Source organism: Crassostrea angulata, chromosome 10 (assembly GCF_025612915.1).
Source record: "Crassostrea angulata isolate pt1a10 chromosome 10, ASM2561291v2, whole genome shotgun sequence".
Lineage (NCBI taxonomy): Eukaryota > Metazoa > Mollusca > Bivalvia > Ostreida > Ostreidae > Magallana > Magallana angulata.
Window position 1 is genome coordinate 54,345,905 of NC_069120.1, and position 27,822 is coordinate 54,373,726.

General features: G+C 36.7%; 1 protein-coding gene across 3 annotated transcripts; it reads left to right on the plus strand.

Annotated features, from left to right (window-relative positions):
- The first annotated feature begins 316 nt into the window (after positions 1-316).
- Positions 317-27,789, plus strand: LOC128167262 (regulating synaptic membrane exocytosis protein 2-like). Of its 3 annotated transcripts, XM_052832866.1 has the most exons (22): positions 317-398; positions 4,220-4,262; positions 6,721-6,884; positions 7,735-7,951; positions 11,589-11,750; positions 14,421-15,267; positions 17,530-17,598; positions 19,004-19,120; positions 20,933-21,053; positions 22,206-22,258; positions 22,347-22,444; positions 23,265-23,434; positions 23,677-23,770; positions 24,130-24,454; positions 24,615-24,713; positions 24,910-25,011; positions 25,223-25,357; positions 25,466-25,568; positions 25,782-25,873; positions 26,060-26,173; positions 26,503-26,645; positions 26,728-27,789. In XM_052832866.1, the coding sequence occupies exons 2-22, from the start codon at positions 4,242-4,244 to the stop codon at positions 26,893-26,895; spliced, it is 3,414 nt and encodes a 1,137-aa protein (XP_052688826.1). In that variant the 5' UTR covers positions 317-398; positions 4,220-4,241; the 3' UTR covers positions 26,896-27,789. The 3 variants fall into 3 exon arrangements, with proteins under 3 accessions (XP_052688826.1, XP_052688828.1, XP_052688829.1); XM_052832868.1 differs by lacking the exons at positions 317-398; positions 4,220-4,262; positions 6,721-6,884; positions 7,735-7,951 and adding an exon at positions 11,196-11,508; XM_052832869.1 differs by lacking the exons at positions 317-398; positions 4,220-4,262; positions 6,721-6,884; positions 7,735-7,951; positions 11,589-11,750 and adding an exon at positions 14,205-14,319.
- The last annotated feature ends 33 nt before the right edge of the window (positions 27,790-27,822 follow it).

Consider the following 27,822-nt stretch of genomic DNA (forward strand, 5'->3'; position numbering starts at 1 on the left):
TTCTATACAAATCATAACCTTTGATTTAATCTGTAAATAATTTCTTGAAATCTCTTACATGATTCATTAATAAAGTTAAATTGAAATGGATATCTTAGTTATGTTTTTTCTGCTTATTATAATCCAAATAAACACACAAGGAGATCTCGATCGCTTTTCATCAACCAATCACCGGCAATCACTGGATCCGTGGAACACACAGAAACATGCGATATATGTGATGAAACAACTACATGTGTGAAAAACCAATCTCTCCTAACGGCAACGAGAAAGACAGAGAGAGAGAGCGCGCGCGTGGGCACCTGTCTTGTGTAGCTGTCAGAGACACGGTGGCTCGTCAACGACACGGAGGCAGGCTCGACAGAGAGACCAGCAGCCCCGGAACCACGGCTCCAGGGGTAAGTCACCGAAGGGGGGGGGGGGGGGGCAGCGACTAGGGAGGGCCAGGTGTGAGGTACACCTGTGTGACGTAATGCATGCTCATTTTTATCACGACTCGTAACAATTGTTTGTTGTATTATGAGAAATGAAATATCGATTTTGGCGATGCTCTTCCCTTTTTTTACTTATACTAAGATGATGATTATCTCAAAATGGAAGAACGGTTTTAAAAATACGACTGGTATCTTGTTGATGTTGATTTAACAAGTCCATTTACATTGAATAACACGTATAATTTTTTAACCTAAAGATAAACTAACTAAATGAAATTATTCAGGAAAAATGTGTGAATACCTCGTCAAATACACCAGGTTTAAGAAGACGATTCTTTACTGAAATAGAATGCTGATGTGGCAATATACCGATTTTAAAGTGTGATAAAAGCGAGAATTCGTTGACAAATCGAAAAATGGAGAAAAAATATCCTCTTCTTCCTCCATAAAATTATCGTCAAAACGGGTTCCTTTCTCTCAAATAAAGAAACTTACGTTTCAACACCTTAACACCCCACCAATAATCCAATTTTTTTTATATGCAATGTAGATGGCTTGTAAAAGTATATGGATGGTATGTAATCTCTTTTTTCTGTCACATTAATCTTGAACGTTCAGGTTCCTTGTGTATATACGTAACACTGGCTTATTGAAATAAAGTAGGGTCATTTCCCACTTAATATACCGTAGTTATTCATTATAAGCTCTCTTTGATTGTTTTAAGAGAGAGAGAGAGAGAGAGAGAGAGAGAGCGTGTTTGAATACCATGCACCTTTGATTTAGGTTGTACGATAAATAAATGTAATTAACTTTAAGAACAATAAACGCGTCTACTACACAAATTCAGAATAATTCACCTGTCCCCACAGGCAACTCGATTGCGGGGGAGGATCGGATTTGCAAAGGTTATCTCCCCCATTAAAACAGATTTTCTGTGTTAATAGCAAATGGATCACGATTAACATTGATTTTTTAACTGCTTTGTACCTGTACTGTACCCACGGTTTTACTGGTCTCTGTCTGATGGAAAATCTAAACGACATGGTTAGATGATGCTTAATATAAACTGTGTGTTTTATAATATTATGTCTTTTCACACAGAGAGAGAGAGAGAGAGAGAGAGAGAAGAGAGAGAGAGAGAGAGAGAGAGAGAGAGAGAGAGAGAGAGAGAGAGAGAGAGAGAGAGAGAGAGAGAGAGGAGAGAGAGAGAGTGAGAGAGAGAGAGAGAGAGAGAGAGAGAGAGAGAGAGAGAGAGAGAGAGAAAGAGAGAGATTGCATTCTTGTTGTCGAGAATCGATGAACTCAAAATCTAACAATGCGATTGGAGTTCACGCATAAAATATATAATTTATTGAATATTTCGTCTTTACTAATTTCAAATACATATAATTTAATTCTGGTTGTAACTCGCTTTCTGATTGGCTAAAAAAATATTTTATATCGTATAAAGAATGTTGCCTACGTCATAATAAGACTAACGTCAAAAACGTATGGATACGCCAGCGTAAACTGCCCCAAACCATTTTATTTTAAAAGCAATGAATTTAATATTTATTTGTTTTATACGATATAAAATGGTTTGGGACAGTTTACGCTTTATAAACCGCGAAGCGGTTTATAAAAAAGCGTAAATTGTTTCAAACCATTTTATATTCTATAAAACTAATAAATATTGAATTCATTGCTTATAATTTAATTTTTTTACTCTTCATTGTAGATAAAAACGGCCATTTGACCTTAAAAATGACATAAAATTATTATCGTATAAAACAAATAAATATTGAATTCATTCCTTTAGTATCTCAATTCTATATTGACGCAGGTTCTTTGAGTCGTGTAGCTTCATGTACAAGATTAGCATTAATTTGGTCAATAAACGAAATTATATTGCAGCCGTTATATAGATTGATGGTCAACATCTCACACAACGGATAAATAAACAATCTCTAGGGGACTTAAACCAACAAACTTGGAATTCTTCATTGTTATATATCGGATAAAATGTTCATATATATATATATATATATATATATATATATATATATATATATATATATATATATATATATATATATATATATATATATATATATATATATATATATATATATATATATATATGTTAAACATTGAAATGTCTCTATGACATAAATGTAACCATGCAGTAAAGTTAAAAGTCAAACTAAAATTACATGTCAGACGGTTACCCGAGTGTTTACTGAATATACATGTATACGTCAAACAAAGAGTTGTTTATGTGCAGTTTAATAGATGTATGACGAGATGTTTTTGTTTTTATCTAGGCCTACAAGTATATATATAGTTGCCGATAAATCTACTTCTCGTTACATAAGCTTTATCAGACATAGTCAAAACAACAAGAGCTATATATAAACTTTTGTAAAAGTAGACCAATTGGCGGCTTTTATCACCGTCTCTTGGTACGGTAGCTATTTTTCTTTGTACATGTATGCACATGTATGTGCTTTTATCTGCTGATTTTTTAACTTGTTTAATTACCATACTATTATAGAAAAATATATAGACCTATTATGTCTATACAATTGTTATATATGTCAAGCTCCGTAAGGCCCTAATTTGAAAAAATGAATTCTATTTTATTCTATAGATTCTGAAGCACTAATCACAGACACTTGACGTGAAAACACTTGTAAATATAAGTAAATAATTCAGTGAAAACACTTGTCAATTTAAGTAAATGATTCAGTGAAAACACTTGTCAATATAAGTAAATAATTCAGTGAAAACACTTGTCAATATAAGTAAATGATTCAGAGAAAACACTTGTCAATATAAGTAAATAATTCAGTGAAAACACTTGTCAATATAAGTAAATAATTCAGTGAGAACACTTGTCAATATAAGTAAATAATTCAGTGAAAACACTTGTCAATATAAGTAAATAATTCAGATGCTGTGATTATCATATGTGACAATGTTTTTAACAATTACGCAGAGTATAAAATGTTCAACTCATAAAAATAAAAAATACCATGTTGACATAAAATCTTTTTTTTGGATATGATATCGTCGGTCCTATCACACACAAGGCCCTGCAGACAAATTGAACATTGTCCTTTCCAATATATTTCATTTTATCAAATAAAATATACAACATGACTACTTTATATTGGAAAGGACAATATACCGCGCGTTGGTTCTGTAATAGGACCGACGATATCCAAAAGCTCATATTTATTTCTTTATTTGAATGAAATATTTTTGTATAGTCGCTTTAAAGCTATATTATGTATTAACTCTTTGTCAGGGATATGAACAGTCATAAAACATTTTATTTAGTTCGCTTCCGTGGCTAAGAATATAGTGCCAAAAACTTTATCGAGCAAAACTCTTTTTCATTAACGAATAGATATAATGATTACATATCAAATTGATTATGTAAGTTAGAACGTTTCAGTTAATCTTACAATAATAAATATACGCGTGATGACGTTTATTTGTGCTCATACGCCGTGATCAGGGTTGGCCAATGTTATGGAAAATAGAAAATGAACGTCACAGATTTCCAATGCAATCATACGAGGAAATATAAACTGAGTGTAAATATAGTTACATATAACTAAGCAGAGACTATAACATATACAAATTAACAACCACGAGACAAACAAAATCCAAAATAACTGCGGTTCGTCTACCTTGAATATAAAATCAGACTGTTTACCCACGAATTATATGGTCTGAAACACGCGCTATATAGTGTGCTGAGATGCTGCTTTATCAACTGTTTTATTACCTTTTTTCAGGTATGGTTGAGCTTGATTACTGATGGCCCACATGTTTAGAAAGGTAAAAAAAAGTTCTCTTCTTGATTTCTTCAATTATCGATGTTCACGCCGTCTGATAACATTGACTGGACTATAGATCACGTGTCTGAAATTAGTTAACGTACAAAGGGTGGAAGGAGATACTTTTCTTCACTCACCAACTGAATGGTCTTTGAGATTTGGTGCGATTAGAAACACTAGAACTAACGACATAAGACATGAGGTACCTCAAAAGAGTATGCAGGTTCGAACCCAAGATGCAATATTTGTCCCCTTCGCCGCTTGACCGAGCATATAGATATGATTTCCTGTACTGGGACAACAATAAAAACTTAAAAAATACCAGTAATTTACGATATTCTACTCACAATTTTTTCTATTAAATATCAGTCTTCAGTAGTCAAAGTTATCGTTCCTTATACATGTTTATAATTCAGAAAGTACTTCTTACTAAGTAACGGAGAAAGATAGGGTAGAGATGTCTGCCTTAAAAATGGCACCGTTCCAAAACTATCCTATGTAGACTAACATGAAAGGAAGGGCTAACGATAATTATGCAACAGAATGATCATTCTGATATCTTGTCATGAACAGTCATTACTAGTATGCCAAAATAGCTGTTTCACAACAGTGAATCTGTCATAAGTTGCATTTCTCTTCTCTCAAACAATTCAAATGTAGTGGACCCTGAAACCCTGACCCGGTGTCATGAATTTCACTGATAAGGTAGAGGGTTTTATGAACATGATGCATTTAGTTTAGAAGAGCAGAGAAGATTATTTTCTAAGATTTATTACATGTTCACTATATGGTCATATTGCCCCCCGGCCTTTGAATTTCACAGATTTCGAACATCTTAACCAAATCCTATAGATGCTTCAAACCAAAAATGGTAACGATTCGCCTTGTAGTTTTGAAGTTTATAGTTTTGAAATTTGTTCAATTGTAAAATTGTAAAATGTACTCAGTAACAGTGCTAATCGTTAACTCTGTAATAACGTTGTATTAGTCATGCACTAGGTGAGCAATATCAATATAACGTTGTATTTGTCCTGCATTAGGTGAGCAATATCAATATAACGTTGTATTAGTCCTGCACTAGGTGAGCAATATCAATATAAAGTTTTATTACATACTTAGTAATAAATACAGGTTTTTTGCACATGTGATACAGATGACATCACAAAATCCGTATCGGCCTCCGGGGCTGATACAGGTTATCAGCCCTCCAGGGCTGATACGGATCCGTATCACACCCCTTGCGTAACTCCTGCCTTTTTTCGCTTCGGCATTTTTGCATGTTTACAGACGAAAAATAAAACATTTTCAGTTACAGTCGACATTTTTAAGTGCAGTTGAAAACTTCAAATGCTAGCAAATGTTTTAAAGCAGTCAACTTTTAAAACCTGATGAAATTCCGTTCTGTAGCTTCATGTTTGTTAAAACAAGAAGAACTCATATGTACATGTCCAGACTTTTTTCAAATGATATGAATAATCAATTTGTTCAAGTTGATGGGTTTTCTTTTTAAATTTATTACTAAGTATGTAATAAATATAATAATAAATACCCTTTTCCATATCACAGCTTGTATCAGCCCTCGACCAATATCAATTACCCTCGGGCCTTCGGCCCTCGGGCTGATATTGGAGTCTCAGGCTGATACAAGCTGTGATATGGAAAAGGGTATGTATTATTCTCTATGTATTTGTCCTGCATTAGGTGAGCAATATCAATATAACGTTGTATTTGTCCTGCATTAGGTGAGCAATATCAATATAACGTTGTATTAGTCCTGCACTAGGTGAGCAATATCAATATAACGTTCTATTTGTCCTGCATTAGGTGAGCAATATCAATATAACGTTCTATTTGTCCTGCATTAGGTGAGCAATATCAATATAACGTTGTATTTGTCCTGCATTAGGTGAGCAATATCAATATAACGTTGTATTTGTCCTGCACTAGGTGAGCATTATCAAATTTTCCAACATTTTCTTCGCCATCACTCATCTGGTGGCCGTAAATCATTTATATACATGTACCAAAACGTACAGCGGTACAAACATGACAAAAATTTAATACTAATCGAAACTCGATCTCAAAAATTGAAACATTTGACGATCGATCGATATTTTCAAATATATTTTAATATTAACATGACTTTAACATTTGCTGTGGTTGTTGACATCAACATTTGCTGTAGATGTTGACTTTAACATTTGCCGTATTTGTTGACATTAACATTTGTTGTTGTTGTTCACATTAACATTTGCCGTTGTTGACATTACAATTTGCTCTTGTTGTTGACATCAACATTTTTTGTTGTTGTTCACATTAACATTTGCTGTTGTTGTTGGCATTAACATTTGCTGTAGTTTTGCTGTATATGTAGAGATAAGAATTTGCTGTAATTGTTATCGTTAACATCTGCTGTTGTTGTTGACATTAACATTTAGTTTCTTTGGGAATATTTTCAGACGAAGTCGGTTCGCTCCGGCCACCCATCCACCTCTGGAAGGGTGAGTCCCGTGGAACCCCCCTCCCCCGACCTCTCTCGGCTGACCCAGGAGGAGATCAACATCCTTCACAAGGTCATTCAAAGACAGGAGGAGTTTGAAAATGAGGAGGCTTCGTGTATCTGGTAAGTAACCGAGGAGTTTGAAAATGAGGAGGCTTGGTGTATCAGGTAATTAACCGAGGAGTTGGTAAATGAGGAGGCTTCGTGTCTCTGGTAAGTAATTGAGGATGTTTGAAAATGAGGAGGCTTCTTGTAACTAGTGAATAACCGAGGAGTTTGAAAATGAGGAGGCTTCTTGTATCTGGTAAGTAACCGACGAGTTTGAAAATGATGACTTCGTGTATCTGGTAAGTAATCGAGGATGTTTGAAAATGAGGAGGCTTCGTGTATCCGGTGTGTAACCGAGGAGTTGGAATATGAGGATGCTTCGTGTATCTGGTAAATAACCGGGGCAACTGGGCGATACAGAATTAGCTGTTAATACAACCGCATGCTCTATGCTAGATATGAATAAAAATCGTGTAAATATAAAAGAAGAATTAAACGTTTACTTCAATTTAAAGGTTTGAATAGAATGATGGTATGCAAAAAAGTTTACCAAAACTGTGAATGAAAATACGAATGTACATAGATTGTACAGTATTACACAACAGTATACAGTTAATTGAAAATTCACAGTACAACATAAGTACGTATGTTATACAAAATATGACACTACTCTTTGGTAAGTAATTAAATATACAGTGTACAATAGATGTAAGGATTTCACATAATTGAAATACATGTAAATGAAAGTAAAATACATGTAAATATAATATGCACAAATTGGGATTGTATACAATGCAATAATATGAAAGTACAGTATATTAGACTTCCTGATGCAAAAAAATGAAATGAAAAAAAACTTTTAGTTTGATAACTTTTAAAAAAGAAAATACTTGAAATTGATATAAAACTTTTTGTGTATGTTCAGGACCATTCAGCAACAGTTGGAGCGGTATGAAGAAGCGGTGCGCGCGCAGAGTAGCGGGAAAAGTCGTCTGAAGCACATCGACCTCCGCCTCTGTCGTCTGTGCTTCAAAACGAAGTTCGCAGACGGCATCGGCCGCTTATGTCACGACTGCAGGAAAAGAGTGTGTCAGCGATGTGGAGGATTTACCAAGAGCCGCTGGGACCCGAAGAAAAAGAAGGTAGGGGGTCCACTTATCTGGTGTACATTAAAATCGCAGATTTTGATACACATGCTTACATGTTAATTATTCATGTTTGTTTTTTCTTTGATTTACATTTTACGAGACCGAGAGAATTTTCTATATATAGGTTTATGAAAATTTCTCGCTTTTCACAGCAGTATATAATGATTATTAAATTCGATGATGTCGCGAAATTTAGGTGTCGCGAAATAGTTCATCGCCGATCAATGGAGAAATAAAGTCATTATAAAGAAATTTGGTTTACTTGGTACTGAGGGATATAGTTCGTGATCACAAATTATCTGATTATCATCAAATTTTTTTTTTTTACCAAAATTTAGTTTTTTCAGTATTGTTTGATGTTCATTTTTCTTTGACCGTGATTTTGTATTGAATTAATGATGTATCAAGGCCAGTCTTTACTTCGTAAGTCATACACGTTTTACTTTGAATTCAACTGTTTTAATTCAAACTTTTTTTATTCATGCTGGATATTACACGATCTGCACCAGTGTGTTTATGTTTATCTCAATTTCTCTGGATTTCTCTTCAACTACCCATATAAAGGAAGTATAGTTAGCTAAATATTCGTCATTGTCGATCAGTCCGTACATGCAAGGAACAGCCACTTCTTCCATATATGGAAAATTCATATCACGTGTTCGGGAATCTGATGTCAGTCCGTGTCACATTGAATTGATTGATCAAGAAGTAATTCTTAGATAGTCAACCTTAATAGTAGGAAATGAGACACCATTCATTAATGTAAACATCATCTCTTAAAGATATTTGACTATCTACCGTATATATCCCTTTCTTTATAAAAGGACAGATTGGTTTAAACTGGCAAGATCGTGGATCAGCTGCAGTTTTATCAGAGGCAGTGTACATATTAGCTGTTTGAACACGATATTAGTCTTTCGTAAAAAATTAAAAGAGAAAATACTCACAATTTTAACCCTGCAAATGTAATTGTCATTTAAATTTAGAACACGTGGTTTTATATGACCATTTCGGTTTCGCAATAAAAATCGTGCATCGTGTTTATAGTCTATTTCATAGAATTTACATATAATATTTATAGGTATATGTAGTCAAATTTGAAATCCTGACGTTTATTGATTTTAAACTTCATCTTCATTAATTGGTGGATGAAATGAGTTCTAGAAATAAATGTGACAATAGAAAATATAGTTTTAGTTGCAACAAATTAACAATTAACATGCTGAGTAGAGATCCTGCCTGGCCTAAGGATTAATTTTAGATCCGCGTCTGACCTAGTTATAGCATCAACAGTGAAACAGAGTGTACTATTTTATGCAGAATGTTCTTTGAAAATGGCTCGATATACTAAGTTTTTATACAAAACAGGCACGCACTCTTTTTTTTAAACATACCAAAAGCATCAAACATGGCTATGATTTTATTAAGCAACCCAATGTTTATATTTTAAACCACATGTAGAGTGGCTGAACAGATGGTTGAACGATAACTCTGTTCTAGATAGCATCGTTAAGTTAAATAACTGCTAGATGATGAAATAAGACATACCCGGTATATCATTTTTGACCAAAATCGTGACAACGCCCCTTTAATACTAGATTTTTATGTTTTAACATAAATCAAAGTAAGATAAGATATGAAAAACGAACAGTACTTACGTATTTTGAGAATATTATACGGACACTTATTTTTCCGCTCGAAATTTTACAGGAAATAAACAAATATCGGGGAAGTCTCGTGAATTTTCAGTCGAGAACCTCTGGATGTATTACATACTTAGCAACGATAAAAAAACGTTAACGTTCCGAACACATTCGCAAGGGTGACTCAGTGGATGTACATGTAAATATCACCCCTGCGAATGTTATTGTCATTTAAATTTTAGACCAAGTGGTTTTATTTGACCCTTTCAGTTTCGCAGTAAAAATCGTGTTTCGTATTTACATGTATAGTCTATCTCATAGAATCTTCTATAGGTACTTGTAATCAAATATAAAATCTAGAGGTTTATTGATTTTAAACTTCATCTTCATTAATTGGTGGATAAAATGTGTTCTAGAAATAAATGTGACAATACAAAAAATAGTTTTTGTCTGCTGTTGCAACAATTAACATGCTTAGCAGAGGTCCCCCCTGAAGATTGATTTTCGATCCGCGTCTGACCTAGTAATAGTATCAATAGTGAAACAGACTATACTATTTTATGCAGAATGTTCCTTGAAAATGGCTCGATATACTAAGTTTTTATGCAAAACAGACACTCATTATCTTTTTAAGAACATGGTATTGCACATCACAAGCATCAAACATGGCTTTTTTATTAAGTAACCCAATGTTTATATTTTCAACCACTCTACACGTGGTTGAACACGAACGATAACTCTGTTCTGAATATTATCGTTTAATATAAATAACCGCTATATGGTGAAATAAGACATACATCTTAAAAGATTGTCATGTTCTAACATAAATCAAAGTAGGATGTGATATGAAAAACGACCAGTACTTACGTATTTTGAGAATATTATCCAAAATCTTATACTTCCGCTCGAAATTTCACAGGAACTGAACAAATCTCGGTGAAGTCTCGTGAACTTTCATTCGAGCACCTCTGGATTTATTACATGCTTAGCAACGATAAAGAAAACATTCCGAACACATTCGCAGGGATGAATATGCTACCTGTACAATACCGACAACTGACGTGTGATATATTATATATATAATCATATGTGATATGTTATCTATAACTAGCATTTCAGACTGAAGTTACTACAGCAACTATGTCCTTTCCGATATATTTCATTTTGTACAAATAAAATATACAACATGCTTTAAACAGTCAAGTTATATATTTATTTATTTATTTTCTTGTTAAAATGAAATATGTCGGAAAGTGGATAAGATAGGCGTACATTACAACAACTGTTATTTTTGACGAGAAATGGTTGACTTTCTCTAGTTGTTTCTTCGTGTTTACCACCGATCATTAATTTTATGAGACAGATAATAAGAAAAGAAGTCAAATAATCGATACCTAACTATCCGCCTATGTCTGTCGGCGCTAAACAGCTGCATGTATTCTCTACATTATTTTTGTTCAGATTAAGAAAGTTTCTATTACTTTAATTGCCCACACTGAGATTTGTGCGTGCGAAGAGAATAAAAGCACAGCATGACAGAAGATTCATAATCTTTGAGAGATTTCTGGACTTTAATGTACTCGCAGAGTCATCAGTTCCAAGTACCAAACAAGCCCCGACAAATGCCACAATCACCCGTGCGTCGCGTCATTGCAGTCAGTGTTTGTCCATTAGAGGACAGAGAGTGGTCCGCTGACTGTTTGGATCGAAATGGCCGCAGTCTTTTACATGCTTTATTTTTCTTCTGTCTTTCCGTCATTGATTTTCGCACGTCACTGTCTTCAGCAACTGAACCTGATAACATACTTGGAACCAGCGGCTCTGATAGCTGTATATCTGGCGGGGAAAGAGCGGTTGGCTGTTTTTGGTCCTAAGTTTTCGTTGAAAGTATAAAGATGTGTGCAACAGGTAGTTGATATTAGAAAACTATTATAACAGAATCTGATATTCTATGATAAGGTTATTTTTTCCCTTTTTTTTTGTTGTAGATGGTACGCGGTAGATGGCGTTGCAATATGTGTGACATGAAGCGGAAGTTCTTTTGTAAGACCGGCGTCTGGTACCACGGACAGCGCGCGCGCCCCACGCTCAACCGCGCCCTGTTCAGTCAGAAGACGAGGAGCCTGGAGGCGGATCTCACGGAGGACGAGGTATGAGGGTTGACCACACGTCAGATACAATGTGTCTTGAATTTCTTAAAATTTGGTTAAGATTTGGTTGAAATACTTCATGTTTCCCCATGAGTTCACGAATCGTGGTGAACATTATAAATTTTATTGGTATTAGTAATTACTTGTTGAAAATCGCCTTAAAGTCATATAAAAGGTGTTTAATTATCATGTCGAGAGGTGTGTTCGATTGGATATACTCGTGTGAGGGTAAAATGGTGTTCTGTTGGAAATACTCGGCGAACACATTAATAGCAATGTCGCATTTCCATTCGATGACCGGAAGTTTTGAAAAATTATTCTATGATTGGGATATGGTAAGCAAATAAACAAATTCAAAAGGGTTTGACTTCTACTGATACATACTCTGCATCAAGCAAAGTATTTACTGCAAAAAATAAGCATCGGGCTCGGTCAGTCAGAGACTACAGGTAACAGTTACCGGTATCCCTGTATGTGTATTAGGTTTCTGTGTGTGTTTTAGTTTATAGGCATGTTTTCCTTTCGTCCTTTTTTCCCCTTGTAACACTCTGCTTCCCAAGCTTTTTTCCCTCTCAGGACTCTTAGATGAAGTCCTTTTTCGGTCATAATTTAAGGGTATGAAAATCCAGGGAAAATTCTTTCAAACTTCAATGTGTCGGTATGTATAAGGAACAAAATAATGCCAGGGGTTGTAAATTATAACAAATACAATACAACCCATTCTTACCTTTCATACAAAAATGTGTTGATACCCAAACTTGAGGCATGTTGTGGTGACACATAGAATCTCAACTTGCGCCTCTGTACGCTACTTCTGTGAAAAGGAAATATCTTTGTGATTAATTAAAGGTTTAATTTGTATGGTTTCATTAAGAAGACGGAATGTTCACCTCATTACCAATCAGGTATGCCTTAGAATTTTAAATATGACATTTTTGGCTATAAACTGCATACATTTATTATAAGTAAAGAAAAAAACCCCAACTATTTTAGATTCAACTTTTATATTAATTATCCTTTATCTTTAAAAAATATTTCAAAATATTAAAAAAAAAAGGGCTATCGAGCTCTCATAAAGAATAACACTACCACATGACAGAATAAAACAAAGAAAAAAGAAAACTGTTTATTACATTATTTGTGTAAAACAAGGAAAGTAACTATACAAAAACTGTGCCGAGAACTGAATTAGATGTAGTCGGTGTTAGCGTGGACTGATCTGTCCTAGAATTGTGGCAGTCTATTGGCGCCGAGTCTCCGAGTGGTTTTGGTAAAGGTGAACTGTTCGCTAGGATCTTAACCTACATACTGATCCAAACATCGACTTATTCAATTTCAAAATCTAGAATTTTTCCGACTTTTTTAACAACACAAACAAATTTTAAAATGTAAAGAGCGAATGTTATTCAATAACGTCCATCAATACAATGCACTCCTCATACTCACTATGTACATGGAATAGCGTACCTGGGGATTGCTAAGGGTCATGGTCATTGAAAATGGTCAAGGTCAAATTTCTCACAATCGATCGAATCTGTAATAACTATATTCGTTCTTAAAAGCTTTGATTGCATAAACAATATACAAAGTCTACCGTATCGTCGAGGTGTGAGTTTCTGAATTAGCAGACGCTGGATCGATACATTCAGTGCAACGAGGGAGCCGGGGAGAGAGGCTGTATAAGCGAATATTGAAACAACTTCATACAATCTAATCCCCGGGGGCAACTTCTTTCAGTTGGCTGAGTGATAATATTCATTAGCAGTAACAATGATTTTTTTTCTTGCATTCACTTCAAAAACTGGAGTCCAAATTGCATGTTCATTTAATACCATAAATGGCTCAGCTTAACATAGCTATTCCGGAAGAACAGACAACGTTTTATATCATATCTCTATAACGTATGATGGTGTATTAAATCACTCCAAGGCTAAACTAGCTATCATGATACATGTATAATTGACACAGATAATTATAAATACGTCCACTGTAATCACGCCATTTAATGCCAGCTCTGTGCCACTGTAATTATCGGGTGCCGATATATCTCTCTCTCTCTCTGTGTACACGGAATCCCATTACATGTAGCTCCCAATGGAAGAGTCGCGCCATATATCACCGTGCCATTCCAGGAAAACCCCGGATCAATGTCCGACACTACTTAACTTAGTAAATAAATCAGCTATGATATTAACATGTCTACTCCCCGTACAATTGATCAGTCAGCTCTGCTGGGGCTATCAGGCATGCATTGTCCATTTCTCTGCTATTAACCACAAAGCGGCATAGCGGGCTGATACTGTAAATGACCTGAGTAATGTCTTAGTAAGTGACCCCCCTCTCCCCTTCTCGACCCTCCCTTACCAATACCCCCCCCCCCTCCACATGTAGTTTACTACTTATCCATAAGCAGTGCGGCCATTGGTGTTACACCTATCAGGTGATTATTGATTCTGGTGACAAAAACGACAAGCTTTACCATGGAAATCTACTAATGGCCGGTCATCATTAAACGTGCGCCACTTCCTGTATCAGGCCATACTCTGAATGAGGAGCATCTGTTGACTTTGTACTGCCATCGATTTTAATTTTGTCGTGTCTCAGTGGGCTTTTTTTAATACGAGGATGAATATTGTTCAGCCTTGAGCAATCTGTGCTTTATCGTTGTAGAGATGCTGGCGCGCGCTGTCTCCTGGCTCCTCTGACGTCGTCGTCACGGATACGGACCTTCCCCGGACCCATGCTTCCTATCAGGCGATGATGCAGGCACGTGGGCGCCGCAAGAGTATGCCCATTTTCCGGACAGAGAGTGTGGACATTTCTGACAATGACAGTGACGAAGACCCCCACAGCCACAGCGCCCGGCGCCGCCGCTCCAAGCGCCACAGTAGACGTCACTCACGGCGGAACCGGCCGGTGTCGCCGTCCCAGGCCGTGCTGACGTCACCGGGGCACCAGAGAGCAGACGACACGTACGAGGACAGCTGTCCTCACACGGGGGATCTGGCGTTTGTGTGTAGTGATATGCCAAATCAAGGGGAGCTTTTCTTCTACATGTCGGGGGATTCTGACAACGAGAGTGTGCCCGAGACTTCCGGTCGTCTGCTGAATCACCGGAAGCCGGACGGTCAGAGTCACGATTCTTCGGAACACCTTGTGAATGTTCTCTCCCCTGATCACATGGGAAGTATTTCATATATCAGAAATAGAGAATCGCAGTTTTCTTACCCATCGAATCGGAGTCCCGATAAAATTGTCATAGACAGTGTGGGTCATGATGTAGAGCGAAGACTTTCGAATGAGAGCGACATTCGTTACGAAACTGCCTACCAACACAACACGCCGCGATCCGAAAGACGCCGAAAGAATCAGAGTGTTGATCCCAAGTATCTCACACCGGAAAATCCGGAGCGGAACAGGAGTTACTCGTCGGATTCTAATTCGTCCATGCGTTCGTTTGTGTCGTCCATGACGGACCACGACCATGCTGAAATCCATCAAATCCCATTCACTCAAGGTAAGCAAGCTGCCTACATAACAAGGTCAGTGTCATTGAACCCTGACCTCCTGCTAATGTCCTTGACCTCCTCCGACTTACTAATGTACTATGTAGTATTATGTGTAGTGATGTTTTAAAGATTTTTTCCTCTTATTTTTTGACATTGCATAAGGATGTGAGATTATATAATGTTTTGGTACTGTGTAATGTCGTTTGGTAATGTTTCTATATAAGATGTGGAATGATGTTGATGAAAGCTATTATAACCGTCATCGTCACAAGGAGTGCTGGCTGACCGTGCGACTTCGGGGGAAATGTTACATGTTATGCCATGGCTCTCTTTTGTTTTTTCTCTTTTTAAGCTAACATTTTCTGAGTTCTTTCCATATTCCTTGTTGGTCTTTCACAATCTCTATGATGGAAATCTCATCAATTACACGAACGTTGACAATGGCTTAGAAACAACAGCACATTGCACGATCTTTGTTTTTAAACTTCTAAAATACAAAACTGTTGGATTTAAAATACTGAAGTTTATTGACTACAGCGTAATTTCGACAAGTTTGTTTACGGTCAGTTAACGAATGCAATGCTTTCATGTACCGTGGATCAATAACGATGAGGTAATTCATTTCACTTGCCTTTGCACAGGCTGCATGTCATATGCAACATTTGCTCAGTTGTCCTAAACAAGATGTAAGTGTATGATACATAGCACATTGATGTGTCTCACAAGATGTTCCACACCATATAGACAACAACAACTAGAAACATCTGCCAGTTCAGTTCACTTAAAACTAAGCCATTTTATTGACTAAAGATAACTTCTAGCCACTGATACTAGTCGTGTAATGATTCAGTTTCAACTGGTTTTACCAAATCCCTCATGCCATTTAATGATAGCGTTCACTGGGTTTACCGAATCCCTCAGGAATTAAAAAGTGTACTTCTCCAAAAGACAATATTTATGCACACTTTTGTTCGACTCGTAGCTGTCTGATGTCAAGCTATCTTTGTTGTCAGTTTAATATTACGTTAGACTTCACAATAGCATTCCGTATTTGGTAAATTGGCTGTTCCCTCTGTTTAGCGTACTGTTTTTCACTGTAGATCTATCTAGATTTATAGATTACTGAAGTAAGATTCAGAGAAAGATGTTAATACATTTATTATAAATAGAAGGTAGCGATCATTGCAGAAAAAATACAAACCCCGCAAGTTACATGACTAAGTATGTCTTGCTACTTTCATCTCCATTCATGTGTGATTACGTAATATTAGTGAAGTAATACGTATTTATCAGTGTAGTCTTTTGACAGTCAGTCGTTTGATACTATCATATACTTCAAGTTACCAATAAGTACATGTATCTTAAGCTGAAAAATAGGTCAAGCATGTATTGATCATTTATTATAGCATTGAATGATTTATTTTTGACGTCGTCGTGTCAATAACTGCCGTCAGGTGAGCAGACAAATTGAATAACGCGCGTTAGCGCGTTATGATAATTTGTCTACTCACCTGACGGCAGTTATTGACACGACGACGTCAAAAATAAATCATTTAATGCTTATATTTACATTCCCGTACTGAAGAAATCAATTGTTTACTTAAATAAATCGATATAAAGTGCAGATCACGGAGGGAGTGAATAAGTAACAGCAAGAACAGCTGTTTTGTAAAACCGGTTTAAACTGGTTTTCACATAGACTGTTGAGATGAGATCGACGAGCATGAAAATGTAATCCATGATAAATAACTCTTGAAATGTTGCTTTTAACAATAAAGTCCACTTTTTGTTTAATAAATATAAAACATGGTGTTTTGACAACGTTCATGAAATACATTTTTTAACTGATAACATAGAAATCACGGTTTAAGAACTATTTATGTATATTACTCGTAAATTCATACGCAGTGAATAGGTGTTGCATTTAGAGGCATTTAAACATCACGGAATGTAATGGGAAAACACAGTAGAATGTAAATATTTTCCGTTAGTTTACTCTGAAAAAATACAGGTATAGCAACAATATTAGTAAAAAAAAAAACCACATGCACATTGTTTTCTTAGAAAAATTCAAATAGTTTATGTTTCGTCAGCGTTGTCTATGAAGACACGTCCGTCAAGTCGCCAGGTAATGAACCATTACCAAATCTTAAGCGGCTTCATATGGAAGATCAGGATTGAATACAAACGTACCGAAATTCAACATGTCTATGGAAAATTGTATTTTTCTAGATCTTTTAATTCCCATCTTTTCTCTCTCTTTTTCTCAGATTACTTCACCTCGTTGGAACCGCGAGAAATTCTTCTGTATCGTGACGTCAAAGATCAAAGTATCAGGTGTAAGTCACGTGACATTTTTGTACTGTTCTTTCTCTCGATATATTTATATTTTAACTAATAAGATATATATGATAACTAAACATTCCCGAACATTATATCGACGGCAGAAGTGCATTACGATAGCACTCATACCGTATACTGTAAACCCATTTTTATTCGCGGCGACTTTATTTCGCGATTAACTGCCGATAAAGTGGTTTGCGACTACTAATGTTCGCGACCAAGCCTTATCCAGACTGTATTGTTATTTAAACTATAAACAAAGGATTGGTTCGCGGCGAAAAATATTCGCGACGACAAGACTTTCGCTAACCTCGCGAAAATTTCTCGCACACGAATAAAAGTTGGTTTACAGTATAACGTTAATGAAACAGATCACCCATTTTAAAATACAAACTCAAAGAGTTACGTAAGATTTACTCTGTAGTAGCAATTGATGCTTAAGTCCTTAGATATGTTACATGGGTTTCGTAAAGTGAGTTTGTGAACTAGATAATCAATAAATGTTGGCCCCATCTGGTTTATTTCCATATTTACGATAAACTTTATGGGTATACAAGGAAAGTTTTCAAATCCTATTAACCAGAAATTTCATTTAAATGATTTGGACAGGTAATTCCTTCTCTTCTCCCCTCTAGATACCTCTTGAAATTTTAGCGCATTTACATTCATATTACGCAATAAATTGTGTAATTTCAAATGACTCGTGTTTGGAGGTATTTTGAGGTATATACCGGTGAGTCAGCTTTGCGAGCGGCCCACTCAGCCTCCAACAAATAGGGTAGAGGGGTGTACCATTTACACGTTCCTTGCCAGGAAACCGGCGAATATAAGCTAACGTGTTGGAGCGTTATGTAAATATTATTGCGAAATATGCAGGGAGCCATTACATCAAGAAAATCACGGTCATGTATTGATTGGTAGAAAGCATGACGAGTCATTCTCAATGTCATCTCGAGGATTCGCTTTCTTTTTCTAGTGTTCTTACGAGAAATAATTAATTCTGTTTAGTATCGCAGGTAACATGAATGGACACCTGTTTCGACAATTCGCTGTGTTTCTTTGAGGTTTTTAGCTTTTATCTATAATATTTAGATTTCATATTTATTTAGTAGCTCAAATATTCAAAAATCGAACAATGCCGTGTAATTTGAGCCAGCTAGATGAATACACCTCACAATTAGAGTTATGATCTACAAATATCGGCAGACACGAGTGTATCCCCCCCCCCCTCTCTATCAGGCGCTTCGCTAATGAGACACGAAGCTAATACAGTACTTAATTAGAGAATTCAGTTCCAGCCCTCAGGTAAAGGACATTTCTCTCTGCGGAATCCGTTCGCGATTGTCTGTTAGTTTTTTATGTCTCTCACGACATCTCCTTATCTGTCTGCATTCTTTACAGCTTCCGGTCTGGGCATGCGCGTTATGTTCGGTAAAAAGGGCCACGGCGGAAAGCTGGGGGCGTTTGTATCCAAGGTGGAAAGAAATGGACCAGCAGACTCCTACGGAATCCGAAAGGGTAAAACAGGAATCAATACACAAGCACCCTTCTATCAAAAAGATTATTACAAACATCGAGGTCCTTGTGTTCATTTGATACAATACATGGTATCTTGCATAATGCTGAGAGCAAATCAAATGTCAATGCTAGGGATGATGGATACACGAAATCCTTCATCGTCTTATTACAAAACCATTTCTAATACAGGTACTTTTAACGGATATTATTGGATGAAATACTAGTATACAAGTTAGCTTTCCAAAACTAATTCGAAACATTCCGTTTTGTTAAGGATAGAAAAGCTAGGAAAACTTCAGATTTCTTATAAAACGTTACCCCATGTTTTGAAGTTCCATACATACCCATGCATACATAATCCAGTGTTGATTAAATCTAAGCTACTATAATTAAAATTGTAGAATTTCAACTATATTGGGGTGTCTATAGTCTGTCCCAAGTTATTGCTTCCATCAATTTTTTATGCTTTTTAATAAAAAATACACACACCTGTGAAAGAAATACAGTTGAAATCGATGAAAGGGAATGTATCCAAGATATCTTCATTGAACAATTATCATTTTTCACTCATTAAATTTCACATGAACGTAAACAATTTTCTTATGGAAATTTATTATGGGAAATGTTTACATCTTTTCTCCATTTGTAAGTACTCGGAATATCTCGCGCAATTTTTCAACGTTATCATCCGGGCTTATTAATGGCTGATGCAATGCAAAATCTCCGTAGACTTTCTATTTTGGGATGTGTATTGAAACCTGAAGCGGTAGAGGGGGCGTTTCAAAACAGATAATCTGGACATTTTTCATATAAGTGGATGAACGTAGTTTGAGCACAGAAGTATTTTCGATTATTGAAATATCAAGCAAAAAGTGGTGGAAGCAAAAACTCAGGACAGAGTATAGAATAAATTTTTTAAGGACTCGTACATGCATTATCTGTGAAACATTAAATATAGATGCACTGTTTCGTCAGCTCGTGTTGTATTTTCCCTAAAATCACCAGTAAAAGAACATGTATACGCTTGGTTTTAAGTCAGGGTATTTTTAGATAAAACAAATAAGGATATAGATCAAGAAAGTAAATGAGAAGAGTAGGCGGATCAAGCAAAATGGGAAAGGGGAGGACCTGGTCCAATCAATAAATATCTATATGTGTAAAATTCAATGCAAGTTAAGGTGGTATGGGACATATGACAATATTAGTGTGGATAAAAGTAAATTATAAGCGAAAGACTTTCAACGGTTTAAAACTTTCTAATTTTACAATACTTGACCAAAAAACATATTTCAAAAATTTTTGGAAAGGTTAAAATTATAAAAGCCCCAGCGGGATTCGATCTCTTGACATACATTCGTAGTTAACGCTCTAGCCATTGCACTACGATTCTTTGAAACATTTAAACAATACAAAAGGTTTTTTGGGGGGAGGGATGTTACTGCTTTATGTAATTTTTTTAATTTTCCACATGCTTACTCAAAGATATAAACACCAAATGTTGAAGAAGATTACTTTACTTCAATAAAATATTGATAGGGTTTTGTGTGTATGAATAAATTACGGTCCGGCGATTTCTAGAGCATTTATGTTAGATAATTATAATACTTAGATTATTGGTGTAAAAATGCCTTTATATAAGCATTTACAGTCTTTAAAAAATCGTATGTCACTGAGAAAGGGGGTGCAACCCCAAGATCCCCCTTCTGGATCCGCCAACCTGAAGAGTTAAAATTAAAACTAAGATTTCTAGGCCTAATAAAGATAAGCTTTGCAGTCCTATCCTCTGTTTTAAAAGTTGAGCGTGTTCTCTAGGAGATCAGATTCTTCTGTGGAACGGTAAATCACTGATGGGCACAACCCTGGAGGAATCCATGGAGGTCATAGGTCAAAGTTCAGACGTGGTTCAGCTTCTAGTGGTACACCATACAAACAGGTACTTGAAGTGCATGCTGTACTATGTACTTGTATTAATGTAATGTAGTACATGTAGTCTTGTGTAGGTACAAGCAATATATATTGCACTAGGTTCATGCAGGCACGTAGCATCAGGGGGGGCCAGGGGGGGCCTGGCCCCCCCCCCCACTTTTTCTCGCAACAACAAATTTTTTAAAATTTACATATAAAAAATGCAATAATTATGGAGTTGGCCCCCCCACTATTTTGGGAGTATGTAAAAAATTGATATGAAAATAAGGAAATGAGGAGTGGAATTGAAGTTATATAGTTTGCCATCCCCCCCCCCCCCCCCCCCCCCCCCCCCCCCCCACGGATTAGGATTTTGGATTTTGAAGATTTGGGGAAACTTAAAACTTCCCTTTTTTTTTTTTTTTTTTTTTGCTTGTCAAGATTTTTTGGATGAGCCTGGCCCCCCCCACTTTCAAAAACGATGCTACGTGCCTGTCATGTACATGAAATGTTGTAGTATGAAGTTTGTTTTGTATACATTTAGTGTTTCAAAGGTACTTATAGTGTTGTATATAAGGTATACACACATTTAGTGTTGTACTACTTAGTATATACATGTATTGTTGTATTATATACATGTAGTGTTGTTCTAGATGCATGTAGTGTTGTTCTAGGAACATGTAGTGTTGTGCAAGTTATACGTGTAATGTTGTACTAGCTGCATATATTGTTGTACTAGGTACATTTAATGTTATACTAGCTACATATAGTGTTGTACTATGTACATGCAATGTTGTACTAGGCACATGTAGTGTTGTTCTAGGTAAATGAAGTGTTGTACTAATTAAATTTAGTGTTGTACTAGTTACATGATTTGTTGTTCAAGATACACGTAGTGTTGTACTAGGTTCATTTAGTGTTGTACTAGATACATTAAGTATTGTACTAGGATACACGTAGTGTTGTTGTTCGTACATGCATACGTTTTGTTCTAGATTCACACTCATACTGTTTACCAAATCTTTACCTATTACATATACAATGTACTGTATTTTTATGTAGGTGTATATGTATTTTTGTCTGCATAACTTTTTCCGCAAGTTAGGAAGTAAATAAAACCAAGGACGCATTTTGACCAATTTCTAGAAGAAATTTAAGAATTAATTTGTTTTTGTTTCAGTTTCAGCGATAATGAAGACACGGGACTTAGTGTTCACGAGAAAACTCTACCACGTACGTATCTGGTAATCAAAAAACATAATTACGAGCCTTAAAAACAAAAGAAACTATCAAAATAATGTGTATACATATTGTTTTAAAGACAATACATCGGTGCCATGCGATGATCGATCTGGTTGTGCCACGCCCCCTTCGTCCCTCAATCTGACCCGGAAGAGGAGGATGCTCCCGAAAACTCCGGTAAATCGAACGCACCCTAAATGTATTATGACGCATCATTAGCTGTGTACAGTTTTTTGATTAATTTTATATTTTAATTAAGGTGGATTGCAATAAATAAAGTAGGGTTCACAATGGCTTCAATATCTTTTCGAGGATAGTGCAATCTCGGCTGAGATATGGCCCAGCTCGATATCTGAACTTTTCGCCTCAATCAAACCATGGGACAGTTCTACATTAAAATTCAGTTGCAATAAGATTGAAGTTCTTGCACAGTGTTAATATTTTATTTTTTCCTCCTTATTATATTTGTTTTAATTTTTGTGTAAAGTTTTCAAATTACTCTCAGGGTTCTCTTTCGCTTATTAGAGTACAGAAAATGCTGTTATATATTGAAAAAAAAAAACCTTCCCTTGATCAGAAATAAATACATTAAATGCTTACTTATGATGTTTGAGCTGCAAAACTGAAGCGGACGAGAAACATGTACATATATATTCCTTTGACCGGGAAAAGCGACAGAAGTTTGGAAAAAATTTATAGAGTTATAAGAGTTAAAGAGTTATATAGAGATTCGGCGGAAGCGCGAGTTCAGATATCAAACCAAGCCGCCGAATCTCAGCCGACATTTTGTTTATTGTTTATGTAATAAGTCTGATTATGTTAAACCAAGCCATAGACGTCTGGTAAACATCCTCGGAGACTAAAAGTCAGACACCTCTGACCTCCATTAGCTTAAGTGCATTGGCCAATTGGTTAACTAAACGTATACAAATGAGACGCTCGTCAATATTGAATTACACTGTGACATTGACTTAGATTTCTTTACGTATTTTTAAAGGTTGAAATTAAAAAGGAAGACAGGAGCGTCAGTGGATGCGTGCGCATCGCTTTGTTTCACGAGGAACCGTGTTTATCTGTCACGTTAGTAAGCGCCGAGAATCTCGTCTCTGCTGACCCGATGACGTCACTGAATCCCGTCGTCATGATTCATCTACTGCCAAACCGCGGGTACAGATCCATTGATAATTTCTCAAGGAATAGAGAGAAATTTCAATAAATTTGTTTCATAATAATAGTATTTTTTTCATCTCCTATAGATTGATTTTTTTAAAATCTTTATTAAGACTTATTATCAATTTTTGGACAAATTTTTGCTTCTTTATAGAACACTGCTTGGTGTTTTCTGCAATCTTTAACTTTTGAAAGGCATGTGCCTCAGTGTATAACATTTTTCTTTGTCTAATCATCAGGAGTTTTCCTAAGCATCAGACACAGCCTCGGAGTAACACCGCCAACCCGATCTATAACGAGACCTTCACCTTTCAGGGCCTGAAGAGGGACGAGGTATGTTACGTCACAGTGTTACGTCATTTCGTTCATTGTCCAACCAGTCACAATGATTGTTCATACATAATTTACATTTTCATTTTTAAAACATGAAATAGTGAATTTCACTCACCCTAAACTACTAGTATTAGCTTTGTCATATTTCGTTTTAAAAGATCTGTAACAGATACCATGTATAAAGTTTTTCTTCTATTCTTTGTGTTATGAGTATTGTGGTATTGTGGATATCTGTCCTATGTTGGCCTCGTTATGAATTTGATGATTCATGCGTGATTTTTTTTTAATTTAATTTTTAAGGGTTAATTGTGTTGTTAACATATCAGTGTTTTAATCATGACGATTGTCCTCCCCTGCAGCTGTCGCGCCTGTCCCTGGAACTCACCCTGTGGTCAGTGGTTGGGGAGGAACATCTGTTTCTTGGGGAGGTGCTTCTCGACTTCTGTGACCTTCAACTGGACAACCAGGTCAGGACCTACAATCTCCAAGATCACGACGAAAACAGTTCCCCTCTTCCGTTGCGCAAGCGCAAAGAGTCCTCTGACGTCACTGCTAGCCCACTGACGTCAGTGAATGACGGGTCAAGCTGGTCGACTAGCCCCGGTGTACAGTCCTCTCCTCGGAGAGAGCTGAATCACCATGACGACAGAGCCGGACATCACATGACCAGTGGGTATGCTAATGGTAAGGCTGTCAATTCATTATTTAGTGAACTGAAGTATCATGCTTAGATACAAACACTCCATAATCTGATATTCAATATGACGGCTGTAAGTAAAGCTACGTTGATAGAAATTAATGTCATGGATTGGTATGAAATTTCATGTCCCCAGTTCTTGTTTAGGTCGGGACCGGCGGTTCAAACTCAGTGTCACTCAGTCAGTCCCCAATTCCCCACAGCTGTCCCCCATTAGCCAATCAGAGGAGTCTGTGTACCTGGGAGGTAAGATTAGTCCTCTGCTAATCTAAGAGGGGATGTTTTAAGTATAATTGTTCAGTTACTCTATATCAACTGCATCAGCTGCACAGTAACGATTCATTAAAAGCTAAGTCAAAACTATAACTGTTTCCTTAGGCGGTAAGTGATTTAATTTTGGAAGAAGTTGTTGTATATAAACCTTGACCTCTTTCTGTTGAAGGCGACCACCGGGGCAGTATATCGACACTGGTCAAGAAGCGGATGTCGAACGCCATGTCCAAAGTGTCGGTTCTGTCGGCCGAGAGTCGCCGACACAGCATGTGTACGTAAATTGTAATATTCTTGTAGCTAGTGTAGAAATTGTTGACTTCTTCAGAAGTCCGTCTTTCATCTTCTGGGTAAGGTTGCCATTTCAGTCTATTCAGTGAAGAAAAATTGCTGCACAAGACTAAGTAAATAAATGTTTTGTACAAAAAGCACTTCTTTGAAATTAATTGAGCGTTGAATTAGATTTACATGTTTGTGTTGTACAGACGACCGCCGGAAGGACAAGTTCACCAGCAGGAGCTCGAGTGTGTCAGAGGCCACGCTGGAGAGCGCCTGGTCCAGCCGTAACTATGACAACCTATCCCCCGTCAGCCGCCGCTCAGCGGCCAGCAATATATCAGGTAAACAAAAAAATACTGTGAATTGTAGTTATTTAATTTTTGATATATAGAGATATAAAATTACACAATGTAGTGAGTTTCTGAGTGCATGGAGACTGTTGATTCCAGGGATCGAGGAGCTGGGTAAGCCGCCACAGCCCCTCAACACCGGGGACAGCGCGGGTCACTTCCGGGAAGACGGAGACGACAGCTCAGGCGAAAACGAGGCTGGGTAGTGCCTTATAAATTTTTATGAAGCTAATTCAAATGTAGTTGACTTTAAGATCACAAGTATCAACCCATAAATGTATATCTAAATGTATTTCAATATGGGTCAATTTTTTTAATGCTTGTCTTTCCCATCATTACTTTTATTCCAACAGACACCAGTTTTTTTTTCAGTCTAATCTTCAAACTGTTACTGTTTCTGATGTATCTTTATTAGGCTTTGTACAACATCAGGGAGATTGGACCCAGACGGAAATGACGTAACCTCGCTTCTAGGGCCGGGGCAGGTGCCTCCGAAACCGTCCAGTGGTGAGTGATGCACTAAATTGAGTACACCTTGTTATTACTACAGGAATCGTTAGATTAAGTTGTTCTGTCTTTCTTTTGAATTGCTCAAAGTTATTGAAATTAAAAAAGAATAACATATTAAACAATGCAGAAAAGTAGCTAAGCTACTAATATGGTAATGAAGTTACTTCGTTGATCTGTACACAGAGACGGCCATTTGTGGCAGCATTCGCCTGGCCTTCATGGTGTCCAAAGGGCAGCTGGAGCTGGACATCATCAACGTGGTGGATCTTAACAGAAGCCAGCATATCACCCCACCAGGTCGGTCTCTCTCTCTCTCTCTCTCTCTCTCTCTCTCTCTCTCTCTCTCTCTCTCTCTCTCTCTCTCTCTCTCTTTTGGAATTTGAATGCGGGAGATAACTCTAATACATATGATAGGATATGATTGATACTGTAGAGGGCTTGCTGCATCAAAGTATAACCAGTTCTTTTATAGGTGTGCTTTAATACAATGGATGATTTTTAACATTGCAGCGGCTTCCTAGAATTCCTTTATATCACTTTGTTGATATCATATATATGTATACATACCAGTTAAGCATTGGGAAGAGGCGATTATTTAAATAATGATGCACTTTTTTTACCTTTAGATACGTACGTGAAGGCGTATTTGGTGGGCGGATCCAAAGTGATACAGAAGAAGAAGACGCACGTCGTGAAGGGCTCCTTCTGTCCGTTCTTCAGGCGCACGATCAAGTACTCCGCCTGCAACATACACGGCAGGGCCATCAAGGTAAATATTCCAACAATGTATATAGATTATCAGGCTTGTCGCCGGTCACCTATTTCTCTTGACCCTGTTCTGTGTTGTTTAGATCATCCTGTGGGCGCGGCACGGCGCGTTCGACAAGAAGCAGTCCCTGGGGGAGGCCGTCGTCAAACTTGACGGCCTTGACCTGATGCATCAGTCCACTAATTGGTACAAATTGTTCCCACCGGGAGCCACCGACTTCGGTTCCAACGAATCTCTCCATTTCTGGTGAACTCCGGAATTCTTGAAGGAACCCGGCTATATCTACAGGACAAGGCAGACCGGCATTAATTGTTGGCGAGATGGGTTACCCCCATCTGTGACCTCCCTTAGGCAGTGTGTGCTTTGATCTCCGTAGAGTTATCGCCCTTGCTGCTTCTGCTGCGGTGGCGACACCTGGTGCTTGTTTTCGTTTGTCACAAAATGTTTGATCAACCCTAATATGAAGTTTCGACTTCCCAATATAAATCGGTGCCTTCTGTATGTAATGATGTGCGATCCTTGTCGCCCTGTGTATGATCCTCCATACTTACAGTGTAACTTGACGATTGGTGCTGTTTTAAATCTCTGTGTTCATTAGATATTACTCAGTCATAGCGCTAAATGCTACAGGTATTTCATTTTAAAGGTAGATGTATATCTACATGTATATGGCCAAGATCACGAGCTAGAGATTTCTACTGACCGCCTTTTATGCCAACTTTAATAGCCAGGAGAACTAGAAGCCTATCTGACAGAGGAAATGTTTTCACGTAAAGGGTTGTCGTTGAAAAATTTGTTTATCCATTTACATGTTTATTTTATTATTTGTTGATTGATTATTTGATTATTTGTTTGTTATATTGAGTTTTACTGTGTATTTGTGAATAATATATAGTTAAGTACTTTATCAGGAATATCATGGTTACTTCATTACGTTCATACATCAAGATTCGATGAATACATAACATGATATGCATATCACAGTATTAAAATTTGAGTTGTTTCTTTGACGTACATAATTACTGTTTATTGTTAATGAAACATTGCTTTGGAGTCATGGAGACTGAATTTTATATTGGTGTTTTGTTTTAAAATATTTTGTCATAATTTTGGGTTTTACAAAACAATAAATCAAATTTCAGGAGATTGAATTTTCTTGTTGTTTCTACATAATGAT

Excerpts from the sequence above, each read along its gene's own strand:
- LOC128167262 (XM_052832866.1), top strand. The coding sequence starts at position 4,242 with ATGGCCCACATGTTTAGAAAG. Across the intron at positions 7,952-11,588 it reads GGGACCCGAAGAAAAAGAAG|ATGGTACGCGGTAGATGGCG; the intron begins GTAGGGGGTCCA and ends TTTTTGTTGTAG. Across the intron at positions 15,268-17,529 it reads TCAAATCCCATTCACTCAAG|ATTACTTCACCTCGTTGGAA; the intron begins GTAAGCAAGCTG and ends TCTTTTTCTCAG.